The following is a 22,023-nucleotide window of genomic DNA, read 5'->3' as shown; positions in this document are numbered from 1 at the left end:
GACATGGAGGAAAGTATAATGGGCAGAAAGGAAAGGGCAGCACGGAAGACTATATCAGATTCACTCAATGGGGAAATAAAAAGGCTGTGGCGTGTATACACGGAGGACAACCTGTCATTCCAGTTCAGTCATCCTCTGTGACATGAAATGATGTGTAAAAACTCAGCCCCACAAAAAAAGTCTGGGATTTTTTGGAACCAGGAATCAGTTCTTATTTCATTATTATTGTTACCACGATCATCTTTTAGTTAATACTATGTTTACTGAGGTCAGCTTTGGGCACGGATGCCTTTTTACGTAAAAATGTTTTACTTCCAGTGATATTCTCATATCCAGATGTGCCTCCTGCTGTCCTGCCAATAATGTCTGTGCATCCATGATTCTTTGTGGACCGTCGCTACTGTGGCTGGATCGAAGGGAGTTCGATATTTAGGCAGGTTACATCGCAAAGAAGAAACACTAACATAAAATAATGAGTCATTTTCAGATGGGCACTCAAGAAAAATGACAAATGAACTCGCAGCCAGGAATAAAAGGCGTGAGTTCCTCTAATTAAATGGTCCTGTTGATGCAAATGCCATTGTCTTTCTTACTAGACCAGAGTGATAAATAGCTGTAGTCTATGTACATCTCACAAAATCTGAAGCTGGTAGGTCATCATTTCCACTACAGAAATTACCCCTTTGGCTGAAGAAGAGGGAAAAAAAGAGACCTTTGCGTTTTAATGGCCTATTAAAGGGGTTAGCTAATCTATGTCTGTCATTAATCCTACAGCATGGGTTCATTCTCTCTGCATGATCTGTTTTCAAAGATGGAAGTGATGACACAGTTGGCAGCAGTAAAGGAGGATCCACTGAGCACAAAATTGCACCCAGACACCTGGATATGTCACTGGTTAGATATACGGCCATGTTTGCCCTGCAAACCATAGATGAACAAATGCAACAAATACTCTGGAATCTGCCATTAATCCGACTTTGTTTAAAGCAGCCACACAGTCAGTGAAACATCAAAGCACATTCTTTGATCGGCAATGTCACAGTTTAAATCTATATTGCTGTGCACAACAGAAAAAAGGTGCTCAAGTCAGAGAGGACATGCACGAGGAACAAATAAGTGGAACATAAATGAAGCGTATAGGTCAGAGGTTAGCAAAAGAAGCTATATGATGATACTACCCTGTTATGGAGCCAAATGTAAATGAGAAATTTTACATATTTTTATGTGGATATTTATTTTTTGTGTTGTGACTGAACAAAAACCATGGATTGAAAGCTGAAAACTCTGTTATGGTAATGTAGAATGGGTTATTGCATCCCTGACAACAGGAGAGATACACTCGCATGGCTGTGGTTGCAGATGGATGTAGAATGAGCGATGTGGTGGTGAGTGAAGATAGGAGGCGTCCGTGTGTCGGGATGTAGATGGTAGGGACTCACTCTGGCCTTGGAGGCAGGGGTGGAGGGGTCTGCCTTGTTGTTCTGGGTGGAGGTGACCTGGGGAGACAAGCACCCCTCTGGTCAGCACAACCTGGATGGACTACCAAAAGGAATGAGAGCATGGTGGGAGGGGGTGGTATGGGGCAGGTGCGGATTCGGTTGAAGAAGGTGTGGCAGGTTGAATGTGGGGGTCAGCAGCTGAGACGATCAGTGTAATTGTGTGCCGTGCTGGTAAACTAGGAGTTTGCACCAAGCACACCTTTACTAAACTTTACTAACCATCAACCCATACTAAAAAGCAATGGTTCCTTTAAGGTATCCTTTCGCTCTGCAAAATCTGGGATTTTGGGGAAACCTCATGAACTCACTGTGCATCTCACACTAGACATCATTTACAACCAACAACTTTGGTTCCTTTAATAAAGGCATCACTAACAGTAAGGAGCAAATAATGTGTATTATAGGTTAAATCACCACGAGAGAGCAACAGACAGATAATGTTCATTTTGTTTTCACCTCTGTGGGTGTTTCCCCCTTTTACTGCTTTACAAATGAATTTGGAAATTTAAACAAATAACATAAAATTTTCTACAATCTTGAAATTAAAGCTCTATAAATATTAATGTTGTAAACATTAAGAATCTACTTTCACTACAGTTACATCATTTACTCTGCATGTCAAGGTCACAGTCAGCCTTGCACAGATTTTGCAGGATTCATTGTATTTTCTATCTTTAATCTAATCTCAATAATGGACAATTTCTCTCTTTGTCAACCTCTGATAATTATTTGACTGATAAAAGATCAATAGTTGTCTGCAGTGTCTCCTATCTGGTTACCTCACCATAACCATCCTCCACCCGATCTGTGCACGTCAGTCCATCCCAGGTTAAACAAACCGTTCACTCACACCAAGGAACTTCGCAGTCACTGCAGTCAGTGGGCCAACATACAAACCCTTTTATACTAACATACATAGCTCATATCACTGCCACTATATGATTATTGAACTCAGTCATGCCTGTAATGACTAATGGCAGCACTACAAATCCCTCTATCACTGATAGAATGTCTTTTTTCTGTGTTAGTGAAGTAAAAAAACACAAATGAGTATAAAGAATGCAGAAATTACCAGGAGAAACGAGTAGATGCCCTCCTTTATGCTAAAGACTGTGTGTTAAAATAATGAAACTGAATTGATGTTTTGTAGGTGCGTTATATTCATATATGTTGTTTACTCTATTACCTGAGCGAGTCATGGTAGATGAAACAGCAGGACAGAAAAAAAGTATGAATGCATTCTGGGAGTGTTCACATGGTTTAATTATTTAGAAAATGATAACAATGCTAATATGACCGTAGGAGGAGGCAGAAGGAAACAATATGAACATTTAGAATGAGGATGGATGAAAAACAAAGGCAGTCAATGTTTTAGCTGATATCTCATTTTTCTTAGACAGGTAACAACCTTGAAATGGCCAATGTGTGTTTATGTTTATGAGTATACATGTGATTTTGCTGTTAACAATTCCTGGATGCAAAAATCTGGTGGACTAATTAAGGCAAATTCAGCCCAAATAACTTTCAAAGCTGTTGGATTCCAGTGGTGTCACTTACAGTTACTCATTTCCATCCATCCATCCATCCATCCATCCATCCATCCATCCATCCATCCATCCATCCATCCATCCATCCATCAACCACTCATCTAAAGTCAACTGATGGGGTCACAGTTTCAGTAAGACTCCAAATGTCCCTACCTGTGTCCCTAGCTACATCTACCGAATCTGACTGGAAACCTCAAGGAATTTTCATATCGGTGGACACAACTAATCTCACAGCCTGGTCCTCAACCTGCTTGGTGACCTCTTCCTAGTTCCCAGATGTGCTAAAAATACCTCCCTAGTAAGGCACCCTCCAGCAACTTCACTTGCCTCATCTGATTCCTGGCTATGCAAAGAAACAGCGGCTATGGTCCAAGTCTCTCACTGAACTTCTCACTCTGGAGGAGACACCAGCCAACATCATGAGAGAAACCTTTTTAACTACTTTCAACAGTAAGCTTTGTTTTTGGGTCATGACCTAATGCTCATGGCCGAGGAGAGCTGGAATGAAGATTGGCCTGTAGATCAAGTCTTTTACATTGTGGTTGAGCTCCATTTCTCCCCCCCCAACAGTGACAAATACTGCCAAATCTTGTTGATCTCACATCCCTATTTATGAACAAGGGTAATTAAGCTCCTTTATTTGGGGTAAGGACTTCATCCCTGCATAGAATATACAGTTCTGACTAAAAATGGCCCAATATTAAGAGGGGCTACAAAATACAGCGATGGAATTCTCAACCACAAGCCCCCTTGTCCACGTCAGCACCTCAACATCCTTTGACTAAATGTGACAAAAAGGGTAGGTGGCAAAGTTGCACCCCTTCCTGAAAAAGAGTCTGGATTACTGCCAAGTGTGCAGACACAACTCTGGATCGTGGGAATATGGGGACTGAGTGATCTGAGGAGTGACCCCCACTTACTCCATACGCCCACTGCATATCCCAGGGAAAAAACCATTATGGCTTGCCCCCTCCATGTCCCCAACACATAGGAGGACTGGGTTCTTCCACTCCCGGGCTCTTTTCACAATGACTGCAAGAGTGAAAAGCTGGTGTGTTGTTCTCCATCCAGGTAAACACCCAAATGGTTCCTTCTGAATGCGAGGCGCTGGAGTTACATTTCATGGAGTGTGAGTAATGTGAAACCAATATAGTTCTAACAGACCAACACTTTCCTCTTAACCCTAACCTAACCCCAACCCTAACCCTAAAAAAGGGGATGTGAGACATTTGGGTACAGTACCCAACTTCCACATCATGTTGAAGAGGTGTGTCATTTGTGAAAACCCCTGAACAGCCAAAGCCTTAAGGATTTCTGGGCAGATCTTATCAATCCCTGAAGTCTTGCCAGTGAGGAGGATTTTCTTTTATTATCTGAGCAATCTGTTTTTCCTCTCCTGAGGCAGTTGATGGTGCTTCACAAAAGATTTGACATATCCAAAAATCATTTTGTACCCTTCCCGTGACCCCAAAAAGTCTAAAGCTGTTAAGAAGACGAGACGGGACCATCCAAAAATCAATGGATTCTCTTGTAACTACACCCACACCCGCTGCTTTGCCTCCCTCAGAAATGAGGCTGCAGTCCTTCAGGCCTGTCTGCACCTTGCAAGTGCCCTCAGAGTTCCACAGGATAAGATTCCTAAAGGACTCCTTCACCCAACCAGCTTCCCTGACCACTAGTGTCCCCCATGGTGTTCTAGGGTTACTGAACAATAGTCAACATGTGTGTGCGAATCTGTATTTGTGTTGGAGGCATTGATGTCTCTGTCATCTTCCAAAAATACAAGAACTGGAACTACATGCTCAAAACCATGTTGCCTTTACTGACTGTTACTGTACAGTCTGGTCCTACCTTTCCTCCACCAGGCTGATACTTCATGTTGTCAGTAGATCCAATCTTGGAGCGGACATTCTTAAGGTCAGGAGTTGGTGCATTGATGGGTCTGGGATTTCGAGGTGCACGGGGCACTGGTGGCTTCTTCTCCACTGGGGTCTGCTTGGGAACCGGAGGTTTGGTGATGACTCGGCGGCGGTGAGAATTTTCACCATTAGTGGAGGCAACAGGGGTAGCAGGTGTGGCAGAAGGAGCTGGGCGACGAGCTGCTGAGAGGGAAGAATCATTTATAGCTAACACTGGAGTATTACTAAATCCCTCATCTGAGGAATTAAATATAACACTACATTTATTTCCCAATGAAGTCAGGCAGACATTGTATGGATGAAACCATAAACCCAAACATTTGACATAAAACAACCGAGTTTAGGACCAACTCTCATCCAGAAATGCACCCAACAGTTCTACACACATATTACATACATACATTTCTACCACATATGTATGATCAGTTTATGACCAGATCAAAAAGTATCACTAATTACTCATTAGTGCCTGTTGAAGATGGATGGATGGATAGGGAAGGATGACCAGTAATGCATGCTGGACAATGACTGTGGAAGCAAAGATAAATTCAATGCAGTTTTTTCTGTACAAGTATAATATAAAAATATTACATCCTCAGAATGATTCTGCCCATGAATCTTTATTTAATTTTTGACCATTAAATTTGAGAATTCAGAGGAGAAATAGTCAAATGAGAAATTTTACAGCCTGCATCTCTATGTTTTATTACCAGTAGTCTTGGGTTTCTTGGCCTCTCCCATCTTGTTATCAGCTTTGTCATTCTTGTTAACTGCAATTATGAAACACAAGTAAATAAACTTAATAGCCTGTGCTCAAATATGAAAGAATACCCACATTTACTATAATAGGTATAATTTTAATAGATTTAAGCATTATTTAAAACAGATTTCATTTAATATGTTTAAAAAAATGCCTGAATAAAATGCCATCTGGAATTTTGAACAGCAGGTCAGAAAAAACAGTGTCCATGAATGCAGCATAAATGAATTGTGCAACTTGGGAACAACTGCTGCTGGAAACTGGGTGAATGACTCAAATTCTCTGAGGGTGCTGAAGCAAATGCCTGTTTGACTAATAGGACTCAGACTAAGCCACAGCTCCTTTACTTTAAGAGACAGTATTTGTTATGTACTGATGAAAATACCACACTGGTGTCTTCAAAGGATTGCTTTTGAATACGATTAAGAGCAACATATGGTAGCAGCTCAGGCTGCGTACTGCCTGGAGGAGGAGCACTGATTCATGATATCCAGCAGCTGTAGCAATGTCAGCTCCTGTTCTAGAGGTCATGTTGTAAGCCTCTGTGTGTGTGTGTGTGTGTGTGTGTATGTGTGTGTGTGTGTGTGTGTGTGTGTGTGTGAGGCGTACCAGCAGTTTTGGTTGCTGCAGTGGAGGAGCCACGTGGGGTGGGTGTGGCCTTTGGCACAGGTGGACGTTTCTCAGCACTATTGTTCTCCGGAGTCTGAAAATCACAGGATAGGTGAGATGAGCTCTGGGTGAGATTTTTAAATGATGATAGACAGAAGCCAAATAGGAACAATCCCTCCATCTACAACCATCCCCGTACCCTATATAATGCACTCAATAGGGGAGTACGCCATTTTGTAGTCCAAATGTGCCCAAATGTTAAGTGACCTTATATTGTCCACTTAATGTGCACGGAAAAGTAGTGGACCACTGATGCTCCCTAATTTAGTATCACATCATCCTCTGTGGTCACAGTCGAGAAGCTAAACACAATTATTAGTTAATAATTAAGTTAAATATTAATGACATAATGTACAACAGCAAACAAATGAGATAATTCTCCCAGCGCTGATGTTGTTCTGGTACATATTTATCATGCGACGCTACACAAAGGTTACAGCTCTATGGCTGTGTGCAAATGCAGAATTTTCAGCTTCTCAGCCACTGAATAACTCACTCAAGCCTGCTCCTTATGTAGTGAGTAGGGGATAGGAAACAAGTGTGTGATTTCAGACACAGCCCGAGACACAATACTGACGGAGTAAAAAAAGAAAAATACAATAAAAACTGCAATAAACAATTCAAACCAAAAAAACAAAACACAAAAAATATTTAGAACTGCAATCCAAAGGAAATACTGTTTGATCTGTATTAGGTAACAAAATTGAAGATTTAATAGTATTACATTATAATATTACAGTATAATCCAAACTAGAGAATCGTGTAGAATAAATTTTAAACCCATAAAAACATTAACTGTTTTTTTTGCACACATGCATTCTTTTATTCTGGGTTGTTCTGTATCATAAAGCAGAACAAGACTAATTATTACACAGGATAATTAAAAGGCCCAACAAGAGTTGATTAAATAAGGAGGAGATGTAACAGGACTGCGACTTCCTGATCTGACTGTGATGGCTGCAGCGTTTTATTCCGCCGCTACTGAACCGCCTAATTTGTTCTCTTGTCTTTTTAACTCAGAACAATCAGTTCACTTCTGTTGATGAGCAATGAAAGCACGTGTTGGTCTGGCTGAAACAGGATTTTTAAAAGGCAAGTATTACAGAAGTTAATTCAATTCCTAGAAGCTGGGATGACAGACCAGATAATTCAGTTATTTGTCAGTGGCAGGAAGCTCTGTGCATGTGTCATTGTTTGTTTGTGTTTATTGTTGTTTCTGTGACAGTATAAGTAATCTGGTAAAGGTCCAGTACTGAATGGTGTCGTGAGCCTGCTGATGGACTTACACCTGCCACAAACCTGGCTCCCTTCAATCCAAGTGCGAGGACAGAACTCCAGTGAAATGCTCCCACTGACATGTGAATGTAGCTCAGCTTGTTTGTGCATATAAATATATAAACTGTGTGACCGAACTCAGAAAAGGTAATTGCCCCCTGCACCTAATAACTGCCTGTGCCACCACCAGCGCAATAACTGCAATCAAGTGTTTGTGATAAGTGACAATGAGTCTTTCTCATGGCTGTGGAGGAAATCTGGCTCAATCCTCTGTGGAGAATTGCTTTAACTCAGCCACATTGGAGGGTTTTTGTGCTTTTTTTCACCTTAATAAATGAAATCATCATTTATAAACAGCATTTTTTACTTACTCAAGTGAATGTTTTTTTTTTTTTTAATATTTGTGTGATGATTTGAAACAAAGTGTTAAAAATGTGCAATTTTACATCTACATCGAGGCTATAATTTTAATTTCTGTATTGGCAGCACCGAGTGCCATATGATTGATGTTCCCTGAGGCCTACTTCAGGAGTCCATTTCTCAGGGCAACATAGCGCAATTATTAATATTTTTTTCTCCAGGAGATTGAATTTATGTGATCCTAATGATTTACACTCACCTTGGCAGAGCCAGTTGCCACTGGTGGGCGCTTGGCTGCAGTGGGTGTTGTTGCCCTGGGTACAGGACTCTTTTTATTTGAGGTGGTAGGGGAAGGACGTTTGGCTGCAGAGGCCTCACCAGTGGTAGACAGAGTGGATGGGCGGGATTTGGCTGAATCTGATTTAGCTGAAGCCACATCAAGCTGGTGGAAATGAAATTAAAGAAGCCACAAAAGATAGAAACGTAAAACAAGGAAAGCGATAAAGACTGAAATAAACCGCTATAATGGATGGTGATGACTGCAATAAAGTCATTTGAAACCGACAGCATTCAGAAAAAGAAAATTCATAGCCACTTTGGAGACCTCGGGAGCATTCACAACATTGGTCCCAAATCAGATGAAATGAGAAGCACTCCAAATATAGCACATGATGCCATAATCAGATACAAATGTAGGACCCATTCATCACTCCCAATCAGCTTAAAATGATATAATTACACACATTCAGTGACGCTTAATGTAGCACAGACAGAGGAAATGCAGCAAAGGTTATATAGTGACTGTTATATAGTGATGAAACATGCTTGGTTTTAAAGCCGTTTGACTTAACAGCATACCTAGAAACGTACGCCTTTCTCCAGTTTCTTTTATAATGTGTTTAACATTTTACAACTTAGAAAAAAAGTGGTGTGGTGGTTAGCACTGTTGCCTCACAGCAAGAAAGCCCCGGGTTTGATCCCCGGTTGGAATTGAGGCTGGGGACTTTCTGTGTGGATTTCTCTGTCAACTGGACAGAGTTTATTTTCTTGAAAATGTTTTCAAGAGAAGAAACTCAGTCCAGTTGACAGAGAAAACTACCTTGGATACAATGACCTGGATGATTGAGAATCTACACAGACATTTCTGTGTGGAGTTTGCATGTTCTCCCTGTGCCTGTGTGGGTTCTCTCCGGGTACTCCGGCTTCCTCCCACAGTCCAAAGACATGCATGATTGGGGATTAGGCTAATTGGAAACTCTAAAATTGCCCGTAGGTGTGAGTGTGAGAGAGAATGGTTGTTTGTCTATATGTGTTAGCCCTGCGATTGACTGGCGTCCAGTCCAGGGTGTACCCTGCCTCAGCCAATTGAGCTGGGATAGACTCCAGTCCCCCCGCGACCCTCAGTGGAGGAACAAGCGGTAGAAAGTGAGTGAGAAAAAAAGTTAAATTTAGCCTGCTAGAAGTATATACCTGTTAACTTTAAATACATTTGGAACCTGGGTGGACTTGGCGTTTTAATTAATATTCTGATGGAGAATTTTTTTTAATATGATGGAGAATGGATGCAGCAATAGTGGTGAAACACATGCTCAGTTCAGCCAAAGAACAAGAAACAGTGTTGTACCCTCAATATTTTCATTTTTCCATATGAAGGAAAAACAAAAGAAAAATACAAAAGAAACATTTAGCTCAGAAAAGTATTTGAGTCTGAAATTTTAATGAAAATGGATTTTGAGTGAAGATCTGGCAAGAAAATAAATGAGATCAGAGGAAAAAAAACTCCTAACATAATAACCCTCCAATGTTACCACAAATGTTCATCTATTTACTTTTTATTTAAGTTCTCTTCCAATTTTGACTTTTGTTCTGTTACTTCTGTTCCATATTTCTAAATGTTGAACTCATGGATGTGAGAGTGTGTGTGTGTGTTTGCGCGTGTTTGTAGGACTCACCTTGCTCTTGCTGTCAGGACTTGGCAGGTTCTTGTTACCATCACCTGTGGGAGATTTAGTTGGCCCTTTCCCTCCCTTCTCTTCCTTCTTCTCATCTTCCCTCTTCTCATCTTTGTTGGTTTTCTCTGGTTTGTCCACCTTATCCGCCTTCTCATTGGCCTTGTTTTTTTCGGTGTTCTTCTCCACCTTGTCCTCGTCTTTGATGATCTTGTCTGACTTCTTGTCTGGACCGTTGTCCTGCTTTTGCGGCCCTTCTTTCTCTTTCTTTTCAGAGGTGTCAGTCTTGGCTGTGCTGCTGGACATAATGTCGGCCTTCTCTGGCTTCTCCTTATTGTCAAACTTCACTGTTAAAAAAGGGATATCAGTGTCAAAGTTTTGGTGAAGGACAAAAGGATAAGATCTTTAGTTTTGCATTATAAAAACAAGCTTTTCATGCAATTTACCAGACTACAATAATGATTGTTCATAGATGATGACAGTTTTTGTTTTCATGTTTGGAGGATTGATTGACACTTTGCAAAGTGATAGTCACATCACAACACGTCTGAACAGAAAAGAGAAAACTCAACAGTGAAAAACTGAGAGCAAGGATGCTGTAAATCTAGGTGAACAGAATACTGGACCAGCACAAAACTAAACTAGAAAGGTACCGAATCTGATCTGGGACACATACTGTAGCTCACAGCAGCTCAGTCTGTAGGGCTGAGAGGGTTGAGGTTCAATCCCCCGTGTGGACAAAACAGAGAGGGTGTTCTGGTAGTAGAGATAGGTGTCTGAACACCTTCAGAGCACTGCCGAAGTAACCTTAATGGACTGAACCCCTGATTTCTCATATCGGGCCCTATGATGAGCTGGCGACACGTTCAGGGGTGTACCCTGACTATGGCCCTATACTGAGCTGAGATAGTCTCCAGCACACTCCCCATGACCCCGAAAGGGATAAAGCGGTCAAGAATAAAAAATCTGTGACACCTGCAGACATAAAACATGGCAGATCAAGCTGGTAAGAAGTGGAGCAACTCCTGTTTGAGAGGACGACACAGAAAGTCACTGCTCTCATCTTACTAACAGTATTGCCAGGTCCTGTGAAGACGTTTGAGGAAGAACTCAGAGAGAGGTTTATCAAACCCCTCATAAAAAGAGAGAAAGTCATGGAAGCACATGTTAATTTGGAGGCTGGATTCATGGCCAAGGTGAGCTGTGTCACAACAATCTAGAAAAAACTGAAAGTGAGCACAAGAAGAAGCTAAAAGAGTTGAAAGGAGGAATTCAAGAGTGCAAATGTGGTGCAGTTGTTCAACTCAGTGGAAATCAGGAGGCAATCCATCCTCTGCTTAGCAATTCTTTATGGCCACATTAAAAAAGGGAATCTAAGCTGTGGAATGGTTGGCTGAGCATTTAGATATCAGCCCCCTGCTGTGGAACCAGGTACGGGAGGCTGACTCCCTTTCTATTTTTAAGATTAGACTTAAAACATTCCTCTTTGAGAGAGCTGATAGTCAGTAATTCTGTAGTTCCAGGTATTATTCTACTCTAAATAATTATCATATTTAGAGGCTCAGGCTGATTCTTTCGCTACCATCTTAGATATGCTGCCCCAGGCCGAAGCTGCCAGGGCACAGAAACATGATCACCTGATGAGTTTCTACCACCTTTCTGGTTCATGGCTCCCTCCCTTCCCTCCCCCTCCCCTCCCCTCCTCTCCTCTCCTCTCCTCTCCTCTCCTCTCCTCTCCTCTCCTCTCCTCTCCTCTCCTCTCCTCTCCTCTCCTCTCCTCTCTGCTCATCTCCTCTCCTCTCCTTGAATCAAACAGGCGAACAGAACCTGTTTAATAAAAGTGGCAAGATTGTTTCTGCTGCCAACCAGATGGAAACGAGACAGTAGTAAAGGGTGGTCAGAGCCAGATTAATTGCCTAACCATAAAAAGACAACTGAGGCCACCATTCTTAAAACAGAGAAGCAGCCACACCAATGAACCTGACTGGAAGGGTGCCCGTACTGCACTAGTGCATGAAATTCTAGAACATGCAACAAGGAAAGTGCAAAAACTGAAGGGAAGCTGTCCTCTGCTTCAGCACTAGGTGGCGATATGTATGCCGGTACTTTGAGTGAGTTAATACAGCCCCCTTTTCCAGTTGACATACTATGTTAATAATACACAACTGGAGTCAAGTGGTGAGATATTAACAACAAAAAGTGAGTAATCATACAGCTTCGTTCATCCCGTGCATAAAGTATGATTTACTTTAATTATTGTGCACGCAAGACACCCTATCCCTCGTCGTGTTGATTTTGAGAGGCAGACAAAAAGAAAAAACAAGATCAACCACAGACATATAGGATGGTATATTTTAATACATGGAGATGATTTGTTTTATCCAAGTAAATGAAATATCAGGGTTTCTACAACTCTACAGCAAAGCTTTTACACAAGAGCATCCTGTTGCCGCAACGTTGGGTTGGAATAAACCACTGCAGCCAAGCGTAAACTGATGTTCTCCTCAGCTTTTGAGGACAAATACGTCAGTAGATAAAGACATTCATGGTTCTGACCCTTGAGCCCCTGGCTGTCACTTTGCTTCACAGAGAAAAGGTTTTTACTGACGGGATCTACTGTATTACATCAAACTATTCCTGGATTACTGGATTTGAAGGCCAATGCATGGATGTGGTTATGTAGATCAATGCGGATGATTTTAGCCATTAAAGAGGTCAAGCTTGGTGTTTACACTTGTCAGTGTCACCAGTATTCATAACTGAGCTCATCTATTTTCATTTTATTTTTATTTTAAATCTTCAGGGACAGGACATAATATTACAGAAACGCATTTGTGGCAGTAAATGATGGAGATCTAAAAGAATGTTCTGATCATACAGTAATTACTATTGTACTGGATGGAAAAGTACAGGCGGAACAGACGGGATCTCTTTGAGGCCACCAACAATCTGACGCAACAGAATCACTGGACACGTCCCAGCCTGACGTCCCCTCACCTCTGCATCTATTTGACCTGGGTGCTGAAACTGGTCCCTGCCTGCTGTTAATAACCCACTTGACTCCAGCAAAAATATCAGGTTCTCAGGCTGTTTTGGTTGTCACTAATTTCATGAAATTCTTTTGGGAACTCAGTACAAATTGAGTCAACAACAAAAAAGGGCCAAGCAGCTTCTGCTCTTAACGAGGCTTGTTATGATGATATGTTATTATATAGTTATACATTTAATATCGGGTATTTAATTCTTTTACTTTGCAGTTCTACTTGACTGACTCACCAGCTGCCACGATAATAACCTGGCCATTAAAGTAAATGAATATTATAATTCATGTAAGGAACTGGGCTGAGAAGCGGAGGGTTCTTGGTTCGAGCCCCGGTGCGGATAAAACTTAGGAGGTGTTCTGGTAGCAGGAGATGGTGCCAGAACACCTTTGCATCACTAACAGAAAACCTTCAGAGCACTGGAAATGTACCCTTGAGCAAGCTACTAAACCCCCAAAAGCTCATGATGAGGGGGGGCCCATGTTAGTTGAAGAATTTTCTAAAGTGACATATGCCTGGGTTTTCAATACCATTGCAGGTTTGCAGTAAATTGATCAGCTGTTGTACAAAATCTTTGGAAAAAACCCATTGATTTTACTGCTTGGTTATCTAACAGGTTTCTTTCCACATCAGATTGGTGTAATTCAAAAACATTGCATATCCCAGCTACCTTTGGGCAAGAGCAGGGTTCCAACATGTCGCCAGTTTATCACAGGACCAACAGAATAAGACCAACAATTTGCACTCACATTCACACCTAAGGACAATTTAAATCAACCCATTCACTTTTTCCCCCAAATGCTTATTTTGGAGTAAGCTGGAAGACCGAAGAGAACTCTACTGGACATGGGGAGAACATACAAACTCCACACACAAAAGAGCCTCGCTCTCAGTAAATGTGCCATAGGGTTCAAGGAAAACATTGTCTAAAAATATCCTCAATACAAAAAGACCCTGAAAATAATATGATTCTTTACGACATTTTGTTGTTATGACTGTATCAGTGCCCAGTTCACACACCAGCAGTATGACTCATACGGCATGAAACTGTTGCCTGAGAACAGAGAACCCAGCTAATACCATGCCACACTGCACAGCTGCTGGCTGCCAGCTGTTTGTGTGTATGCGTGCGTGTGTGTGTGTGTATGTGTGAGTGTCTGTGTGTGTGCGCGCACATGCATGCCTGTATGCACACGCATGTGTAGGTGTGTGTGTATAATCACACAACTAACACACATAGACAGGCTTGTGCAAGGATATTTAATAGTATCATTGGCCTTCACACACACACACACACACACACACACACACACACACACACACACACACACACACACACACACACACACATACACACACACACACATTTAGAACCGCACTTGCTAGCATGATAGCAGCTACCGTCACCGCCCAGGTCAATCAATAGACAGAATAGGCACATTGATGCCTCACACACTTGCTGGAACATTACCGCTGTGCGTGCGTCAGACTTTCTCTTGGATTTTGATTCACATTTGGTTTAATGAGAAATATCAACCATTTTCATGACATTTTCATGGTTAGCTGTGCCTAAAACTAAATCAGCTACACATATTAATAGTATGTTGTTATTACATTGTCTTTGCATTAATATGTTTTGTTGTTGTGATATAACCACACCACATAATGTTAACACTGGCAACATTCCTTCTTACCCCTCCCTCCCACCATAACTGTACCTGTAAGTGTGTTCTCTTGCACAGCTGTGATCTATTTCTGTGCTGAATTCGAAAGAAAGCTGGCAGACCTGTTGTTTATGGAAATGTGTGGGCCATTCAATTCTGTAAAATGTCAGTGGAAACACACATACAGATAGGGAGTGAGGGAGTGCTAGAAATAGCTGCTCTATATTTGCACGTGTACAGTCAGAGTCGATGTCTAATCAATGCCGCTCTTCTCTTTGTTGACTAATCTCAGAAAGACACAAGATGGACACAAATCAGAAACAGTCTGTAGAGGATCTGTAATTTCACCGAGGTGAAAAAGGTGGAATACATTTATGTTTTCTATCATATTAACTCTGAATGCAGAAATTCTAATCATTTGTTACTCTTAATTCAATAGTCTGAGCTGCTCTTTGCATGATCCTCTAACACATCAAGACTACACATTTTCATTGTGCCATCTAAGTTACTCCGTCATCAAATCCACGTTATCAGAATACATTAGTATGTTTACCCAAGGGACTCAGCACAGCACAACACAACACATCACAACAGCACAAATCTCTGCGTCATTCTGCGACCTTAGACAATATGTTCCTTTTATTCCAACACTGTTCGTGCTAAACTCTGCAGGTTGCTCTCATCAAATATATTTGTTGCTACGGAGTTTTTGGAAATTTAATTTAAATGTGACCCTAACTTAAGTGGAAGCAGGGCGATTGAACCACAAAGGAAAATCTGCCAAATATACTGATCATAGCTGTTCTTGTCGGAACTGAAGGTGAAGTTAGGGTAAACCGTGAAGAAAAAGGATGATTTAAGAAATGGATGCACTTAATGGATGATCTTATTGTGACATTCAAAAAAAGATTACGGGAGTGACTCAGTGTTTTTTTTTTTTGAACAAACAGAGCCAGTAAACTTTATAAACCTCAAAAAACAAAGCTGTTAGCTTGATATCTTGCTTGACTGAAGGTTTCCTTATTTCTTTTTTCCTATGGAGACTAAACCTGATGTACCTACAGTATGTCCAGTGACACTAAAAATTATTTCTAGTCAAAGATAGGGAACCTTTACTCACTCACTCACTCATATATGTTTTTTATTCATATAGCCAGACCACCAGTGATATAGACATAGAATTAAAGCTTACCATTTAGTTCAATTTCTTGGGTGCTATATGTTCCTGCAGGGGGTGGAACAGGAAGTAAAACATTTGTCTCACAGCTCCCATGATGCCTCTTTGGAGGGGGTGATGATGGCAGTACAGGTGATGTCATTAATGATGATGGCATGACCGTTGCCATTGCAGCTGCAGCTGCGGTGCCATCCGTGACCGTAAGTGAACGCCTGACGGCCACATGTGGGTAGGAGGCCCTGGGTAGGCTTGTAGTTCCCATCAGGGCAAAATCAGGCAATCTGGGTGTCACTGGAGAGCCTCCTGTCCCAGTAGGATAAGCTCCAGCAACTAACATGGGGACGGCCAAATGTGAACACTCAGACATGGCGCGTCTCACCGTCGTCCGCTGTGGTAATTCACTGATTTGGCAGTTTTTTTTCTTAGTAATGAATGATGCATGCACACCCACTGTCTCATCTTCAGCACCGCCAATGTCCCTGGACAGGTCAGGAGTTGGAGACATGTCTATTCCACCTCTGCTTTTTGAAGTACATGAGCTTGGCCTTTCCTTTTCAGTTGTGCTGAAGCTCTCTTGTCCCATCTCAGAACCCCTGGTGCTACTTCTGGTGGTCAGGTCAGCAGCTAAACCACCTCTGCTTCCAAGAAGAGTCCCCTTTAGCTCCTCTTCTCCATTTCTTGAACTTGATCTGGTAGTTCCAGTGAGGGATGTATTTCTCTCCCCAGGCTTGGTTGACACTGGAGACATCTGAATGCCATCTTTAATGTCTAAATTAGCATGTTGCACATTGTGCTGTGCAATGTCAAGGTCAAATTGACACTTCTGGTCTGGTAAAGGCTTTAGAGAGTAATCTTCTTTAATAGGAACAGAGGGTAATGAGGTGGAGGGAGAAGAATGGGTGGACAGGGAACTGCTGGGGCTTTGCCCTTCACTTCCTAAAGATGCCCCTCCTGCTCTCTGTCCATCCGCACTCTGTCTTCCCCCTCTTAAATCCTCGTCCTCTATCTTCAGGAAGGGCATCATGAGAGTTGAGGTTTCTTGCTGTCCAGATGCAGTGACCTCAGTCGTCCCTCCGACTGACTTCACTTTATCTTCCGAAAAAGTTATTTTGGACTCCCCATCTTTGGCAGGGTCACTTACCCCCCCCAGTGACATCTGGCCTTGGCTGTGATGGTGAGCGTGCAGGTCCACCACTCCACTTGTGGCTGTCATTTGAGCGGAGGCCAGAACCACAGGGGTACTGGCACCAGAGAGGCCATCAGTCGGTTTCTGTTGCTGCTGAGGTTGATATCCACTGGAAGGCTGTCCAAACCCGCTAGTGCCACTAATTAAACCAGACTGATGACAAGATGAACCAGGCAAGAAGGACATTCTCCTTATTTGTTAGCACTAGCTTCCTTAGGATCTATATAATTGGTTCTTTTTTGTTAGTTGCTCCCCCTTCTCTCCAGAAAGTCCAGTTCTGCTCTTGGATGGAGAGGTGGCAATGCTTTCAGGATCCAAAGTGTGAGGAGCTTGAAAAATAAAAGAGGCAAAGCATCCTTTTCTTTGAAAAACAATTCTCCCCAGTGGAATGTGGTTATATGTTTGTGAGCTGATGTAGGAGAAATGCATGTGTCTCAAACGCACATGTGTGCCGCCCCCACCAAAAAAAGCAGTGCAAGCGAGAGAGTGAGCGTGTGTGTCTGGTCGTCTCGGCTTTTCTCCGAGCACTGCACAGATCAGCTGTGAGGCTAAATTGCACCTTCTCTCTCTCTCTCTCTCTCTCTATTGCTCTGTTTTTGCTCTTTCTCTTCTCTCTGACATCACAGAGTCACGTGACACCCTGAAAAATTACCTCATTTGCTGAAGCTCAATTTTAGTATCGAGCTGGTAGCAACACGTATGCAGAGCAGCTCTCGCAAAAACACGCATGTTGGCAAACATGTATGTACAAATGGTGGAATGGCTGGCACAGTTACACAGCTGCCATATGACAGCGAGCAAGAAACAGAGGTGACTGAAGGAAAAGATAATCCTATAGGCTAAAATGAATCTAATACCAAATCAAAACTGGTATGAAAAAGTATTTTTCTTAAAGGCTGCAATTTTAAAATGCTTGCTAACAAGTGAAACATCTATAAGATGTAGGTTAAATAATACATGACCGACCTCGTCCGTATAAAAAGGAGGTGAACCTTGAGTGCAGCAGCATATGGTGAACATTTAGTTCCTCCATCCAAACAAACACCTGGAACTTTTCCAGTTGACTTAAGAACTGATGATTTTCTTACTCTCCATCAACACACCCGATTTTGTCAAGAACTGGTCCAAAACAACAAAGAAAACTGAAAGCGAATGAGCACTTTTCCAGGACCACAACAGAAAAGTGGCAGGCTGTCATAGCAGTGGGCCACCTGTCTGCTTAAACCTTCAGAAATGTGTTGAATTTTCAATCTGTTGCATGTGAAACATTGTAACCAGTACACTTAACCATGACGTCAGTCTGTGGAAGAGGTGCGTGACAAAGATGGAGGACAAAAATGGCGGGTCGTCAAATGAAACCGATAATCTTTAAGTACAGAAGGAAATGGCAGAGGTCAGTCAGAGTCCTCTTGTGAAGGTCACTGACTGTTAAATATTTGCTGGAAGAGAAACAGAACAACATTATAGTTGGTGCCTGTGGTGCCGAGAGGTGGAAGGAAAGAAAGAGAGAGAGAGAGAGATGGTAAGACGTGGGGTGGAGGTAAGGGGAGGAGGATCTTGTCAGAGTGTTTCTATTTTTACTCGCTGATCGCACTGACTGTCACACAGTTCACCCCTCCACTATCCCTCCATCCCTCACAAAAAGAGTCCCTTTGTTTCCAAGGCAACCACCTCCGAGGTCTCCCTGACAACGCCCCCCCCCCCCCCCCCCCATCCCCCTTCCAACCCCCCAAAACCACACACAACTGTCACTCCTCCATGCACCTCCCCCAATTGCCGGTGCAGTGATGATCATGGTGTTGCAGCAACACAGGGAGTCTGAGATGGGGGGGTGGTGGTGGTGAGGTGGTGATGAAGATGAGGGAGACGGAAAGGCCAGAGACAGGGAGAGATGATGAAGGGAGAGGTAAATCAGATGGATTGGTGAGGGGGGTAAATGAAAGCTTATAAAGATAGAAGATAGAGGGGAAGGAAAATGACAGAGATTAAGGAGGAAAAGGAAAGAATGCAGAGAAAGAAAAAAGGATTGTGACTCTAAGGAGGGAGAAGCAATAAGTGACATTAAGATGACAAAGGAGAGAAATAAGAATGATCTCCAATTGGTTCCAATCAAACTGTGTCCATTACAATCACATCGTCAACTGCTGTCAAACATGTGCCGTGCCTGCAGTTCAGAGTTGGAAAGAGGTCAAAGTCCTGCAAGGTCGACTTCTGCTGTTCGACAGAGGAGAAGCTGTTTACGCCAGCCCTGGGAGGCCAGCTTCCCTCAGCAAGAGGAGTCTCGAACAGCTGGGATCACATGCACACCAGTGACAAAATGTCAACCAAACCATGGCCAGTCCAGCTGGTCAAAGGTCACAAAGTGAGGGCACCCAATAACAACACACTCTGCACAATGTTGTTGTGTAAAATGTCGATATTGAATGATCCGACAGGACTTTGGTTACAGAACAGTAATTGAACATTTTATTTCTGCCCAGCTACACCAGGACTAAAAATTGTTCCATGACTAATAACATGTGAGTCCAACTGCCATAACGTCCAATCTGTCCAACAATTAGTATGCATAAACCAAATATGTCGCCTTAAGAATAGAAATCTCTGACACGAACACCCTGTTGATATGGATTCACCTTCAGACAGATAATGTAAAGCTGCAAGAAAAGAAAAACCTAGCAAAAGATGTGCTGGGGAAAACATCTGATGAATTTATCATCATTAATCTTCTTGACAGGTTTGCCTTTTGAAATGAAATGACAAAAATTTGTCATCCAAAAGATCAAAACAACAGAGTAGATGGATGTTTCAGTACATGAGAGGAGAGGAGAGGAGAGGAGGAGGAGAGGAGAGGAGAGGAGAGGAGGAGGAGAGGAGAGGAGAGAGAGAGAGGAGAGGAGAGGAGAGGAGAGGAGAGGAGAGGAGAGGAGAGAGCAGAAAAGTCAACTAAATATAAAAATTCGAGGACCTAAATATAATTTTTTCTCTATTTGCAAAATATCCCTTAATGCTTAAACATAAAAATATAACACAAGATCCTGTAAAATTGGGCAGCCCAGAGGATAATTGTCAGTCAGAATTCAAACAAAGGCTCAGTCATCTTTACAGATTTGGTTCCTATCAGCTCAGCTGCAGTTTGTGGTAAAAGCTTTGTTGCAGACACCTGATGGATGAGCAGAGAATCTCATTATCTGTCTCCAGGGTTACACAACATACAACGATATCATCTAAATTCAGTGTGGTCGTTCAAAAATTGAGTTTGTTGTGTCTCTCACTGATGCCGATGCAGTTTTTACAGAGGAATGATCAACTGACAGAGCAGATGTGAAGGTACGAGACAAGCACACACATTGATATCAGGGTAACACACTTTAGGGCCACTCATTAATATTGTATAGCTGAGAAGATGTGAAGTCTATAAATAGAGGATGAGCAAATAAACCTAGAGGAAAGAAATGGACGGAGGAGCACATGAGCACCTTGCTGCAACTAACATGAGCATGTTCAACCCTGGTTTGTCCCCTTTCCAAAGGACATGACTGATCCTCAGGACCTGAAGGTCCTTAGTCCCAACTGCTCCTGACTGATCCAGAGGACCCAACTGATCCTTCAGACCTGACCAACAATGACTGATCCTTGGGGCCTGACAACGCTACAGCCTCTGCATTCTCCATGTCGACAGCAGCTGGCAGCATTTAGCTCAGACCACTTCAGCTTCTGATACAATCAATCAGAATTGCAGCAGAGAATCTGGACAGCACTGGATGATTGTGTTATTAATCTAGATCTGTTCTCTCTGACAGCTCCTGACGGCCCTCGTGTTTTCAAAAACAACTCAGCCCTCGAATTAAACAAAGAAACCAGTCGGCAGTTAACAGATGAAGCCAATCACTGAATCCCAATTTAACTGGATCACACGAGTTCTACATAAGGGACAGAAGTTTGCACACTTATGAGAACATTATGTCGAATGATGTGTTTTTATCAACCATACCAACGTGAGATTCTGTGGCTGCGAGGTTTTCACCGATGTTGCAGATCCTGGTGTTAAAAAGCAGAATCCTGACTGGTAAATATCACAAACAGGTGCTAAAAGCAAACAACTGAAGAAACAATAGATACTATAGAACAGAAGGACCTGTTGACTCCACCATCACCAAAATGAGCACCTTCATCACAATTACCTCAGTCTCGTATCGGTAGATTTCCCATTTAAAAGGGGGTCTGTGTCCCCGCAGCGCCACCATCTACTGAGAACTGTTATCCACACCAAAGCTAACGCAACCTGATTAGGTTTTGTGCTGCAGGGCAGCTGGAGTTCAGGTGGAAGGCTGAGTTTCCTGAAGTCAGTGTGTGAATGGATCAATGTGGACACGTGATGTCAAGAGTGCTGTGATGCCAGCAGATGGCATTAAGCGTGCTGCTGTGTAAATGCAATCCAAATTTGGTTTAAATTATTCATTCCAATATCTACTCCTCCTTAAAAATAGAAAAGTATCTTACCTGTTGATTCAAATCCATCCCATCGTAGTGGCGTTATAAAACAAAGAAAGGGAAAGAAGGGAAATACGCCATTAGGAATCTGTTTCACTTAACCGCATCATTGTCTCTTCAGCTCTCAGCTTGAGCTACTGAGTCAAATTTAATGAATTGACCAGCAGCAGATAAACACACCTTTCGTTGGGTCAGATTTTAACTGTGAGTACAACAGGAGTCATACTAGGGAATAAAGATCATTCAGAGACTGAATCGTAGCCAGAGATCAGCTCAGGGTTTCCCCCAGCGAACGAGAGGTCAGGCAGAACAAGAGGGCTGCTGGTTTTAACACCACATGGCCGGTTCTCTCAGTGGAACCGTCACTCATGTCAAAGTCACATGATATAACTGTTCCACCTAGAGACTCTAGAGTTCTGTTGATCTGCCGTGGTAACTGAGAGAAAGCCTGTTCTGACATGTACAGTGTGTACCACGCTGAATAAG

At 42.4% G+C, this 22,023-nt stretch overlaps 1 protein-coding gene across 11 annotated transcripts in view; it reads right to left on the bottom strand.

Annotated features, from left to right (window-relative positions):
• LOC130539250 (microtubule-associated protein 4-like) overlaps positions 1 to 22,023 on the bottom strand; it is a 52,815-nt gene that overhangs the window by 9,677 nt on the left and 21,115 nt on the right. For 7 of the 11 annotated variants that reach the window (XM_057057459.1, XM_057057462.1, XM_057057465.1 and 4 more), the window contains 6 exons: positions 9,982 to 10,325; positions 8,289 to 8,471; positions 6,335 to 6,428; positions 5,676 to 5,735; positions 4,898 to 5,148; positions 1,440 to 1,496 (listed from right to left, as the gene is read on the bottom strand). In XM_057057459.1, coding sequence (XP_056913439.1) covers positions 1,440 to 1,496; positions 4,898 to 5,148; positions 5,676 to 5,735; positions 6,335 to 6,428; positions 8,289 to 8,471; positions 9,982 to 10,325 — 989 coding nt within the window. Of the gene's footprint in view, positions 1 to 1,439; positions 1,497 to 4,897; positions 5,149 to 5,675; positions 5,736 to 6,334; positions 6,429 to 8,288; positions 8,472 to 9,981; positions 10,326 to 15,875; positions 17,568 to 22,023 lie in introns of those variants that run through there. The other 4 variants (XM_057057466.1, XM_057057460.1, XM_057057463.1 and 1 more) reach the window with 4 other exon arrangements.

This window comes from Takifugu flavidus, chromosome 15 (genome assembly GCF_003711565.1).
Source record: "Takifugu flavidus isolate HTHZ2018 chromosome 15, ASM371156v2, whole genome shotgun sequence".
Lineage (NCBI taxonomy): Eukaryota > Metazoa > Chordata > Actinopteri > Tetraodontiformes > Tetraodontidae > Takifugu > Takifugu flavidus.
This window is presented reverse-complemented; position numbering and strand designations above follow the sequence as displayed.